This window comes from Gymnodraco acuticeps, unplaced genomic scaffold, assembly GCF_902827175.1.
Source record: "Gymnodraco acuticeps unplaced genomic scaffold, fGymAcu1.1, whole genome shotgun sequence".
Lineage (NCBI taxonomy): Eukaryota > Metazoa > Chordata > Actinopteri > Perciformes > Bathydraconidae > Gymnodraco > Gymnodraco acuticeps.
The window spans coordinates 1,102,934-1,116,166 of NW_022989815.1; the positions used below are offsets into that span (position 1 = coordinate 1,102,934).

Sequence of the window (13,233 nt, forward strand, 5' to 3'; positions counted from 1 at the left end):
TGTATCAGATATGTGGCTGGTATGGTTCCCTTCCCTAACAGTAAGCTATACAAGTGTTTCTCAGAAATAATCTAACAACAGTGTTATAAATATCTCGGAATAAACTGTAGAGTCATCTGTTTTTGGTTTAATGTCTCTGAAGTGATTAATACAGAAACTAAAATGTGGAAGTACGTGTTCAAAATAGCAGCATGATCTTATTGATAGTAAAGATAATTTTGTCGTTTTTATCCAGGGTAAAGGGTTAGCACTTACTGGTCGTGAGTGTCCAAAAGACTCATAACAGGATGTGTATCTACGTCACCACATCAGCACGGTACACACACAAAGGTAAGTATATATATTACATGAAACAAGTGAGGTTTCCTCTGCGTTTTCACTGTAACGCTTATCTCACTGACACTACATAGTCATGTACGTATTAATTGTGTCCTTAAATAGGAGGCTTGAACACGCACACAAGCAGAGACACACACGATATAAATAGAAACACTACAGTGAACTACAAACTTTGTTTATGCAAATATTTAGTCGTTCCATGAAGATACAAAAAAATAATACAATACAAAAAAAATCACAAATCATTCATACATTTTAGATTAATGTTAAAAACTGAATAAGTTAACAAAGAAGTATAAATCAGTCAGTGGTCCCAGGCCATGCTGGTAATGTCTTGATTCTCCACACGCTACAGCCTGTGTAGAGTATATATGCTAGGCAATCCATGATTGAGATGAGGCTTTACTTCAAATAGGGCAGTAACAGACAGCTGCTGAGTTGACCTGTAAGGATTATACGGCTGGATTAGCAAGGCTGTTTTAGGGCTCTGATGTGCAGCCTGTCTCCAGCTTGATACTGGTTGGATGCAGAGGTAGAGGGCTGCCATGATGTGGCAGAACTGCAGATTTGTACATGCTCAGCTCGGCCTCCTCCTCTTCGTGGTGGCCAGAGGTACGAGACTCCATCTTCTTTATCAAGTCAAAAACATTTCCCTTGTCCATCTCGGCATCTGCAGCCATGGCCTCAAGCTGCTCTGCCGCTTCGCTCACGTCGAACCTCTCAATCTCCGCGTTGACTCGGTGTAGCTCCTCCGGGGAGTGTCTGTGGGAGGCCGAGGGGGAGAGAGGGCAGAAGCCTTGGAGGTGCACCTGGAGGCTGCAGTAGTGGAGATAGGCACAGGGGCAACAAGGACACCTGTGAGGTCGTTCACCAGTGTGGAGCCGTTTGTGGAGCTTTAGGTGTATGTATTGAGTAAAGCGGGCCGGGCAGAGCTTGCACAGGTACGGCCTCTCACCTGAGTGTAGCCGCTGATGGGTCTTTAAGTTGCTTGTGCTACTGAATCGCTTATGGCACACCTGTGGCCAAACAGAGAAAAGCAGAATAGGTTTCAAAATGTGTCCTAGTCATGGTTTTTGATACTGTCGATTGTGGATAATTAATGGACATTAAAGGGAAAGTTATACATAATTTGTTGTAAATGTGGCTTTCAAGGGGGGTTATGTAGTGAGCTATTTCGGACTTTAGACCAAGTAATAAACATTGTTAAAAGATAAAGTTATGTTTTACACTTACATATTTTTACAGATTGAAGAAACTTCAAGATCAAACATATTAATGTGTGGTCTTTATGCAGGCAGGACGATTTTGTAACATATACAGAGACAAGCTCCATGTTTCCTGTCTTTATGCTAATTGACTGCTGCCGCCAACTATTATTTACCGTACAGACATGAGACTGGTATAAATCTTTCCCAAAATGTCAGACTATGTCTTTAATTTAAGATTTAATCATACCTTGCATTCATGAGGCTTCTCTCCAGTGTGAACCAGGTAGTGTTTCTGCAGGTGGGCCAGCTGTGTGAAGTTCTTATTGCAGGTCTGACACCTGAAGGGACGCTCCCCGCTGTGCACTCGCAGATGGACCTGAGGACACCATGTAAAAAAAATTAGTATTTACATTTATTTATTCTTTAAAACTCAACAAACCAGGGTGGCTATTCCATTTGAGTATTCTATGGAGACTTATAACGATGTGCAACTCAATTTTTAGCCACTATGTGAAGGCATTTTTCCAAACTTACTAATATGACGAGTTACTAACCTTAAGGTTGGACAGCTGCCCAAAGATTTTTCCACAGATGTTGCAATCATACCGGATCTTTCCATTCTGCCTTGTGAGGGGATATGACAGCGTCTTGTAGCCGATAATATGTCCTCCTCGGTTGATCTTCCTGAGGTCCATTGCATCCTCAGTTTGTCTCTGAGTGGCAGAGGTGGGTTTGGAAGGGAAGCAGTCTGAAAAGGCAGCCATACCCACTGGTGGTGAACATCCTCCAGGCGCAAGAGATGGCAGTGCTCTGCGGAGGGAGGTGGCCATGGATGAGGCACTGGATGATGCAGGTAAACTGAGGTCTGCGTGAATATTACTGCTTGGAGATTGTCTGAAATCTCTGAGGTCATTTGAAGGGCACCTGAGGTAGTTTGTCCTTTCGGTTATGAGGTCCTTGTTGTCTCTGTGCTCGCTGTTTTGTGAAATAATGAGGTCTTGTTTGGTGTTGGATAGTGCAAGTGTCAAGTCTTTGTGTCTGTTAGCCAGAGAAGGGTGGATGTGTGCATAGCTGTCAAAAGGCAGCAAATGAGATGGGAAGTGATGTTTTATTTGGTCTCTGTAGAAGGGGAATGACTGAGGTAGAATGCTGTTAAGGCCGAGTGAGTAGTGAGGCAGTAGATAGGGGGAATGCCTCAGAGCAGGATGGACTCGATCAGGTACAGAGGGCTTTTGGTAAGGTTTGGCTGTAACAGGACTTTGACCGTGCTGAAGGGTGAAGTGCAAACTAGAGGGACCGCTAATAACCAGTCTTTTTGCAGCTGGAGGGCTACAGGATGGCACAGGTGGTTGACTCACATATCTTTGGCCATGGATGGATTCTGAGTGGGGCTTGATCGGGTATACAACACGGGGACACAGGGGAAAAACTGCTGAGAGGTTGGTCTGAGACACGGGGCTACTCAGACGTCTGGGGCAGGCAGACAGGGACTTGGAAGGCTCGTCTCGAAGGATTTCAGAGACACTGTGTCCTCGTTTCACTGTTGTCTTCTCCTGAGCTTGACTTGATTCTGTGGGACAGAAGAATTGAGAAACGGCATCAGAAACAGGTGAAATCATTTCTAGAAGTTCAGCAACAGTAACCTCATTCAGCCCCCTGACATTAACTTACACAAGTTCCCATTGGTCTAAGTTTAAGTTTTAAGCTGTGTCCAGTGTTTTTATAAGGTGTGTTTTTATAAGGTGTGTTTGCCTGTCTGTGAACTGTCTCCCAGACTTGCCCTGGCACTCTATGAAAGTGGACACCCCATGTGAAACAATAGGCATCTGATCAGGATACAGATAGCATGGAGTTAGTGGGTACAGTATGTTATTTACATTAGTGCCGGCCAGTATTTTCCATCACAAGCAGGACAGAATACACACAAGAAACTCCCTTTTATCTGACTGATATACCAGATTTTCCCCAGACAAACATAATCCTAAAAATGCTTGAAAAGATACCCATCAAAACATAAACTGACTTATGAGTCATATTTATTTTTCCACTAAAGTCTACACGAAAAATGAAAATCTATATCTCTATCTTATCTGAACAAATCTTCCCAATTCCTACACGGGAAGTCACGAGGAGAGATTATGCTTGACTGACCTGCCCCAGATAAGACAAAGGGCACAAGCTGACAAACAGAGGAAGACAAAATACAGAAGTATGCATCCACATTTCACCTACCCTTGGACACAATTAACATCCACCCACGCAAACACAGAGCAACCCTTATCTACTGTGTGCTCCCCCATGTTACCCTCCCCCCTCTCCTGAGAGGCCAGCTCTCAGCAAACAAACAGCCGACACTCAGTGAGATATCAATCTGTCAGCAGGTCGTCTTGTCAGGAAGTTCAAGTAGTCACTGGAGCGTTCCTACCCCTCTTCCTCCTTAAGAGCCAAATAAATAAGAGGAGTCGTGCCAGAATGCTGTCAGCACCTCAGGCATCCTCTTGTGTGTGTGTCTGTGTGTAAATGAGTATTTTGCTGTGTGTATGCAGTCTCTCTGCTAGTATGTGCACTCTTTTTGTGTGTGTGAATATAAGCCAAATGCTTTGTGTGTAAAAGAGCTGCCAGCTGTGTTTCTATGTGAAGTTAAAAAGGGAAACTGAAACATTACCTTAAGTCCTAAAATTGGTCTCATCTTACACAGGTACTATGGCTATAGCTGGAGACAGACCCTCTCTGCTTTCAGGACTCTCCTCCTTTGTGTCCTGCTTTAACAAAAGGGCTGTGGGTGTGACTGAGTAACTTCTTAAACACAAAGAGTGTGTCAGTCGATCGAGCGCTTTGATTGGTAGCCTTACTCCACAATAACAGATGTGTCTCAAAGCGTGGGCACAGGAATGGTTCTTGTTAACTGAAGATCTGCAGAAAAACTCCTACTAAATGAACACTATTCACACACACTTACCAATACTGTCAATAGCCAGTCGACCCAGTGGAGGGTAGTTACAGCGCCGGGCGAATTCAGGACAGTACCACACCAGGAGCTCCTTGCCCGGCTGCAGGGGTTTGATGGTGTAGAAGTAGATGTTTAACCCGCTCTGGCAGGCCACCAGGTTCTGCTCCTGCACAGAACAGGCTGGGTTGACGTAACGCATCCAATTGCTCCGCTCCTCGTTCAAACCATCCAGGATGTGGTGTAAATGCCCCTCCGAGAAGACCTAGAGTGTGAAACACAACAAGAGATAAGTTGGTTGATGGTGACATGCCGTGAATATGAAACCATGAAAGGTTTCCTGGCGCCTTCATGGTTAAGAAATGTTCTTTCAGCTGAGATAGGTGTGTGAAGTCATTTGGATCTATGAAAACATCTGAATAGGAACTTCACTGTATGACTGGATTGTAGTATTGGGTGTACTATCTGGCCCATTCAAGACCTCACACTCGCCTTCGTTGTGAAGTATTGCTGACCTTTTAAGAAGCAATTTAAATTCAACTTAATTTCCCCTCTTGACAACGGTTCTTTATGCTCTCTGCTCTTTGTTGCTGTGAGTCATGGCTGTAGTGCGAACACATTGTCTGTGTTATGGCTGTCGCAAGTTTTGGTTAGGTTTGCATGAATTCATGGTTGCTGACTCTAAACTGTAGAATTGCACCGGCGCTTGTGTGTAATGGAAGATGTCTTGATGCTGCTGATTTGTAACATAACAGTTCTCAGGCTCAAAGCCACTTCCTTGCTTAGTCAGTGTGAGAGTTTATGAGTCTGGAGATCGCGGACATGTGTACGGTGTATTTACTGGCAGTGATACCGAGAGAAGCGGAGTGAGAGGAGAACCGCTGCGTCACTGAAACCAAACAGCTGTGTGTGTGTGTGTGTGTGTGTGTGTGTGTGTGTGTGTGTGTGTGTGTGTGTGTGTGTGTGTGTGTGTGTGTGTGTGTGTGTGTGTGACCTCAGGCAGCCATGCAGAGAACTGGCAAACGCACATTTACACTGCATGCACATTTAACCTATTTGACCTAGCAGCATTGAAAGGGACTCAAGCAATGACAGAACAAGTCATACTTTCACAGGATGTCAGGCGTTTGACCACATCTGCTTACCCTCGCCGTGCCACAGCGACCACAACGTCTCCACATGGAGATGAAGGATGTGAACAGAAACAAGACAAATTTAACTTGCACGCATTCAAACCCAGAAGACCCACTTGCAGCTCACTTACCCTCCAGAAGTACTTCCTGTCGGGATCTTTCGGTAGCGTTTCGTTGGTGTAGCTTTCCCCCACCAGAGGGCCAAAACGTGTTCCCTGAGGAATCAGCTCCTTACTGGTAACCCCAAGCACCTGTTCAACAAGAAGGACACACAATCATCAAACAACAGAGTGGCTCACAAATTGAAGGGTAAACCCTGATGCTTCAAAACTTAATTAGAAGGATGTGATTCTTGCTAATACAGTTATTTGTATGTGACTCAACACCCTGTGCTGGTTTCTTGGTAAATAATCTAAAAGGATCTGGTCAATTCACTGGAAAATTACTAGGAACAAAGCAATGTGTAGTTATTAATATACATTGGCTGTCATAAAAACCCTTCCTAAGAGAAAATAGTGAATGTTGCTGGTCTGTGACAGAATGTTTCCGTCTCTTCCCATGCTGAATATTTCATAAACCAATCGCCCACCTTATCTTTAGTTTCTCTACCATTAAAATTTCACCACCACTCTTGTTCTGCTACTTCCAGGTGTGAAACGCACCCCTCTGTCTCAAGCCTCCAGGGTGCGGAAGGGAGGATAAGGTGTCATGGGCACACCCTGACCAGTCTACGGCACGCTGATCCCCCACTCAAATCCCCTAAAGCAATGTAGGTAATGTAGTCCCTCTTTCATCTTGGAGCAATACTGGCATAGTGTATATAGCAAGATCAACCACTACATGTTTAGCCATTGAGTTTATCTCGTGTTTGACCCTTGCTTTGTCAGACTGCTCCACTTGTGTCACAGATAACTGTAACGTATCCTGCTCTTTGGTGTCAACCAGACTCCAGACAGACCTTATTAGAAGGTCAAAGTGGTGTTGCAGGTATTTAGCCGCAGACGCTGAGGCTACTTCCTCTTATCTCGCCTGACAACCATCTTTCATCTGCAGAGGCTCAACCCTTATCTTGCTCAAGGAAACACAATATTTCCTTTTTTATGGATAGCCCATTGGGTTAACCTTCTATCATTCATTTACCTCTGTTATCTGCCATTTACTACCCAGTTAAACAAAACAAATGTTCCCCTTTAATAATTGCAACTTCCACACAACTAATCCAGAAGACTGGTCACATTGTTTTGGTGGGCCTTGGTGCCATGCTCTGCTTTATGGTGTAATGGTGTGCTGGGACAAAGGGTTGGGAATCGGAGGTAGCTACTAATCATAGAGACCTCAGGCTGTGTGCTGAGGGGCTCGCCTTTCTTGAGCTTTGCCTCAACACAGAGCAGAGAGGAAAGGCTGAAATTAGACAACAACATGTCAAGTACTTCCCGGATGAGTGGATGGAAGGATGTTGGAGTGACGCAAGGAGTCGGCAGTTACTCAAAACATACTTGCTTACTACTTGTGTATATTATTGCTCTGCCGTGGTTTTTGTAAGAACTCCTTATCTAGGCAATTTGAATAACACACAGACAAGGAAAACATTATTTGCTGCCTACCTCTGTGGAGTTGTGGCAGCTCTTCAGGGCCAGGTTTCTCGGTAAAGATCTCTCGGCTCGTGTCTTGTTTTCGGACCCTTCCTCCAGAAGATGGTCCTTCACGATATATGTGCACTTCTCCTCAAAGTTTGCCTCGTTCCATAATGCCATGTCTGCGTCCTGCGTCTCTGGCATTGCTGTTGCGATGACCCCTGTGCTCTGCGGTGAGTTTTCTGATGTTAACATGGCTGTGGTGCACTGAGAGGAGGAGGCCTACAGAAAAGGAAGAGAAAAAGTGGGAGAAAATCTCGTCAAATGTCTCAAAAAGCAGATTATCTTGCAATGCGAATTACATCTACATGCTGACTAAAGACTCTTTCCTTTTACCTTTTATATTTCAATATAAGGAGAAGAACACAGACAATTCAAACAACAGCTGAAGAACCAGGGAATTTAAGTTTTGTATTGAGCTAAAATTAGATTACAAAGTGTGAGATCTGACACACAGGGCCAAGTCGGTGAGGAGAAGTGGTAGAGAATTCAACTTTTCCATCAACAGCTTCTACCGGACAAACAAACTTCAAAGTTGAACCTTCATTCTTGCTGCCCCATTGCCCCCACTGTCCCATACATCCTGTGACTCTCCAAAACCCCAACCCCTGGGCTATAAGGGAGGTTCCTGTGCACGTCAGCCCCGGAGCAGGAGCACTTTCACAAGGAAATCAGTGCTCCCAGTGAATCAACCAGACTTCCTCTGAACTGACTGAGACTTGGCACTCAGCCAGGTCTAAAGTGTCTTTCTCTTTCTCTTACTGTCTATCGGCCCCTTCTCAGGAAGATTGTTGTCAGGCACCTCAGCTCTGACAAAGGTATTCTTCCCCGACTGATGGGGTAAACGATGAAATAGTGACAGAGAAGAAGATAGAAGACTTGTGATTGAAAGACAATGCTCAGATTTGCCCTCTCTGAACTTCCTTTTCCAGGCTCATCAGTTTGTCTCAGTGATAAGGTCTGACCGACCAAACTCAGAATTGAAGTGAACATGTTGGTATTTTTAATGCCATACAATTCCATAAACCTGCACTATTATTTTGCTTAAATTAGGATTATATTTCCCCTTTTGATGTTGTTAAAAAAGTTGTGTTAATCAATGTAAAATGATTTAAAGCTCACACAGTAATCTGGCATTGAAATGCACTAATGGCACAAATGCTTCGATAACAAAATATCTCATCTTATTCTCATGGAGGGAAAAAAATGCAGATAGAAGTGCGAGAGATGAGATTTACAGGCGACATTTCCCCCCTATGTTTCTCTGAAGTGTGGTCACCACAGCTGACTAGAAATGACTGTCACAAGCGTGACAACTCACTCCGAAACCATCCAACCCAGTGACACAGCAGAAAATAAATTGTGAAAATCAAGACATGAGTCAAAGTAACACAGCTGTGTGGCTCGCAGGACAACATGTAACGGGTTGACTCTAGAAAGCACCTTACTTTGATATTATGTTACAAGGGACACCTTTTTAATGCAAAAATAAATAAATAAGTTGCCAAGTTGAAAAAGCACTCCAGTGACACAAAATTAAAAGTAAGAAAATCTATTATACAGTTAATAAAGATTTGAACTTACTGTGAAGCCTTGAGAGGAGCCACACATAAGGCAGGCTGTCGGTGCCCTCCTTGAAAGCTTTAATGTGAGTGAGCAACCGGTGGCTGTCCTCACTCTCTTGTCCTCTCTCTCTCTGTCAGCGTCTCTCACCCAACCTCAGTATCCTGTGTACCTGTGTGTGACTGGCCGTGCAACTGAATACTCAAGTGTGTGCCTGTTGCTTCTGGGAGGAGGGAAGGTGTGTGTGTTTGAAATACAGAGAGAGAGAGATAAACTCCCTTTTCCTCTTGTGCTCCCTCCCCCTCCTCCCCTTTGCCCCATGACTCCTCCTTGGAGGGTGTGTGTGTGTGTGTGTGTGTGTGTGTGTGTGTGTGTGTGTGTGTGTGTGTGTGTGTGTGTGTGTGTGTGTGTGTGTGTGTGTGTGTGTGTGTCACTCTCTTGCCCCGGGGCGTGAGGCTTTCTCCGGTGCACTGGCTGTCACACAGCTATGTCCGGATCAGACAAATACATCTTCATTTTCTGACAGACACCCACTCCATCTTTTGGGTGATAAGAAGGCATACCTGTGTTGTGTTCATTAGTCAGGGACACAGCACAGAGGAAATAAGGTCATTCTGGTGATTTGTTAAGTGTGAAACAAGGTTTGGAAATATCGATTGAGTCCAGTTCAAATAAGTTCAGCTAAAGCGTCATAGGAAATCTTGTTTGAATGCAGGATTAAATGCTGCACACCATATTTTCACACCATAAACCACATAGAAATTACAACAGTTCCTGATCTGACACTTTATGCACGATCATGAAAGAAAAGTCACATTTAGAGCACAAATGTCTCATCCTACAACATTGTTTAGGGTGTTCTGCAACTGACGGCCATACAAAAATTGCTAAAATTAAGTTGGTTAAGAGACACAATAATATCCAACTTTTCATCACAGCAGCATGAACTATTTCCATGTATGTATCAGTGTTGCCTGTTTGACTCACCGATACAGTTATGTGCCTCGGAAGTCTTACCAGAGATGTGGAGCAGAATTACTAATGTGAAACTAATCACAATTCTTGATATTTATTTTATGTTGAACTATTACCTGGATCAAGTAATCTACCACAAAAAAGAAAAGAAAAGTGTCTCTTTAAAAAGCACATTTAAAAAAATAACGTTAATCTGCCATTGTTTTTTCCTCAATTAAATTATTTGATCGATGAAACATCACAATATCCTGACCTATAGTACAAGGTCATCAAAGCAGCACAATACTAAAGGTTCTCGATAAACTATAACATATTGTCATAATAAATAATGTGTTACTACTGCTCAGAAAAGATGTGGACTCTTAATAAAACATAAAATTACTTTTCCTCGTGATATTTACTTTTGATCATCCGTTTTTGTTTATTTGAGAGATGTTTAACTCTTATCCAAATTAATTAATTTGGTATAAATCCTACATTTCAATAAGTGCATATCATAGTATATAATAAACAACTGATAACATTTAAAAAAACACTAACGGAAACTGTGCCATCTCTTAAAATACAGATAAATGAATACTGTTGAGGTTGTGTTACTGGGTGCAAGCGGGAACATTTTCACCCTGAGTTTTCCCTTTCAGGAAACTTGTGTCCAGCTGTCCTTCTGTGCTGCTCTGTGGGGGTGAGATTCAGAATGTGTTGATACTTGTGCGATGCTGTTAGTTCATATGTAGCTTGACTTTCACCCCGATCTGCTCCCCCCTTGTTCTCTTTTCCAAAAGCAACATTTAACTTGGCAGGCTGCCAGGCAGCCAGCCGAAGAATTGTCTGAATTTTCAGACTTGTTATCCACGCGTTTGACACGCGACATAATGCAAACAACTTATCATTCATAGGTGCATTTGCAATGCACATTGTTCCCATTCACTTTCTCTTGTTGCATTGCCATGTGTCGAGTGGATTCTGTTGCTCATAGACTCTCCTTGGTTTCTGGCTGTTTTGTCCTTCCTTTCATGCTTCCTGTCCCTCTCATCACACCTGACCAAGCTGCTAATTACGGCTGCTGACATGAGCCACCATGTAATTTAAAATCCACTTCTCTCTTGCTGTTCGGCTTTTTCTCTTTGCCTTCAGACATCTCATTCATCACCTTCTATTCACCTCTTCTCTCCTTCGCCCCTCCTCTTCCTCTGCCTCTTTATCTGAAGCTTTTCTTTACTACATCTATTACTCATCTTCTGTGTGAGTAATTCACATAACGATAACATGACCTTTTCTTATTAGTCGTGGAGCGGACTCTGACCCGAGATTGCTCTCAGAATTCTGGTTTTGATGTGGTCCGCACAGCATTTAATAACTGCATTCATTCATGTATTTAAATTATTTTGGTTAATCCATGTTCTACCCATCAACTCACTAACAACAAATATCAATGGCAGAAGGTACAATATGTATAGATGTATACTTTTTGTTATAGAAAATATGTGGTAGCTGTTGAATATGCCATACACAATAAACTATAAACAATAATTCCATATAGCTCCATTGCACTGAGGTGAAGAGATATATTTTTCTTTTAAAGGCAAATAAAACTGAAGCCACTAGTATTTACTAGTATTTAGAAAAGTAAACGTGTTTATGTATGTTTGCTCTGACGACAGCTTATAAGGAAGGGAACATTTGCATTTTACAGTTGACAGAGGACACTGTTAGTAGTTATCAATGAACCGGAACACAGAGAGGCTGCTTGCACACAGGCTGATGGTGCCTTTGGGGCCTCTGTAAATGCTGTAGGTGTCTTAAGCCCTATAATTTCCATGCTTGAGTCTGTACCTGCCTTGGGTCATTTCTCGCAGCAGGACTAAAGGGCGGCTCCTTCCCCTACACCCCCCCCGTGGATGAGGACAATGATCTCGACAGAAATGGCTGATGCAGAGCCCATTTTATAACCCATTACAGCTGAAATGTTTGACGCAGCCTCCAACTCTGCCTTTCTTAAAGTTTTATGGCTGACGCAAATGGAAATATTTCGCATTCTGTCCAAACTTTATGTCACAGTCTCTCGTGCATGTTCCCCTCACTTTTCCCTGCCATGCTGTGCTGTCAGCCCCCGTCAACCTCCCCTTCCATTTAATGTTACTTTAAGTGATTTCCTTTACCCTTCACTCTGTTCAGCTTGTGATGGAGAAATCACTCAAACAGTCTTTTTTTGACATGACGGGAGCAATATGAACTTGATGAATATGTTTTGAACAGAAAAACAGTGACGTAACTTGTCTCTCTCCATCTTTTTATCTATCCTGTTTTCCACTTTAGGTGTGAATGTGAATAAATGTCAGCACGACATCATAGCCACCACCCACCCTGTCTACCAACTGTCTTCCTTCAGCCGGTGGATGATCTCCTGTTGACAGGCCAAGGGTTATTATCATGGTTTCAGGTCTAAGAGGAATGCTACTGCACTTCACAACAGATGTCTTTTTAAATCCTCACAAAAACCACCCACAGAGATGAGGACGTACTGTACTCAGCTGACCCAGAGTGTAGACGTCTGTAACCTGCCAATGAAAGGTAATGTCCAACGCTTACACACATGGACCTGCAGAGACAACACCTGCACAGACGGGTTTCCAGGAGGCAAAAAGAGGATTTCCAAGAAATGATTAACATTTAAATGTCCAACCAGTATACTGCTAAATTGACGCCAGCAAATAAAGTCAATTAAGTTACCATGGATATCGTTTTTTATACTTTAACTCCAATTTGAGTCGTACAACAACTGTTCAACTCTGAGTGTGAGTGTACACATAATGTGAAAGCTGCAGGAAGGAAATCTATTTTTCATACAGAGCTGTCGGCTGTCAGGTTAAAAAAGTCTGCAGTCTGCCTTCCGATCTGGAACATTCTGTCATATGTAATTTCTGTTACACTGTGTTCACAAACTTCGTTCTGGATCGACTGGACGAGCTGCTACTTATTAACACTGCTCTAGTAAAGGACAGTTCTTCAAGGCTATTCATGAAGGCCATTCATAGGAAAATCATCTGCATGTCACAATAACCACATGCATGGTAACTTCAATCAATACATTCTTGTTTTTCTTAGTTTGGCTTGATGCAAGTGTGACAAGCATGCAATGCACCACAGTAGTTTCACAAAAAACGTACTAGCATTTTTTCAGTGCTTTCAGCCACATTTAAATAATCTTACACTATCTGAAGATTCAAATAACGTTTGAGAACAACTTGATTTTGCTTTTACATTCTATTCGTTTTTCCTAGTCTTGCAAAACGTGTTATATATCATCATACAGCTATATATTAAACCATAAATACATATTTAAGTTTCAATCAACCACCTATATTTTATTTATTAAGTGCATGAAATGGATTGGTGTCTTATCACCACTACCCTGTCTTGTGGTTTAGCAATAA

At 42.7% G+C, this 13,233-nt stretch overlaps 1 protein-coding gene across 3 annotated transcripts; it reads right to left on the reverse strand.

Moving 5' to 3' along the window:
- Positions 1-498: 498 nt before the first annotated feature.
- prdm1c (PR domain containing 1c, with ZNF domain) lies at positions 499-9,083 on the reverse strand. 3 transcript variants are annotated; one of them, XM_034231694.1, is made up of 8 exons: positions 8,846-9,083; positions 7,232-7,483; positions 5,759-5,878; positions 4,507-4,759; positions 2,102-3,117; positions 1,795-1,923; positions 1,295-1,355; positions 499-1,155 (listed from the first exon to the last, which is right to left on the reverse strand). In XM_034231694.1, exons 1-8 carry the CDS (start codon positions 8,870-8,872, stop codon positions 1,046-1,048), a joined length of 1,968 nt encoding a protein of 655 aa, XP_034087585.1. In that variant the 5' UTR covers positions 8,873-9,083; the 3' UTR covers positions 499-1,045. The 3 variants fall into 3 exon arrangements, with proteins under 3 accessions (XP_034087585.1, XP_034087568.1, XP_034087576.1); XM_034231677.1 differs by having other exon boundaries at positions 499-1,355; XM_034231685.1 differs by lacking the exon at positions 8,846-9,083 and adding an exon at positions 7,598-7,830 and having other exon boundaries at positions 499-1,355.
- Positions 9,084-13,233: the final 4,150 nt, after the last annotated feature.

Bases quoted from the DNA above. Each gene is read 5' to 3' on its own strand.
- prdm1c (XM_034231677.1), bottom strand. From the start codon at position 8,872: ATGTGTGGCTCCTCTCAAGGCTTCACA. The intron at 7,484-8,845 runs GTAAGTTCAAAT...CCTTTTCTGTAG, and splicing joins GCTCCTCTCAAGGCTTCACA to GCCTCCTCCTCTCAGTGCAC. The intron at 3,118-4,506 runs GTAAGTGTGTGT...TCTGTCCCACAG, and splicing joins ACTGGCTATTGACAGTATTG to AATCAAGTCAAGCTCAGGAG.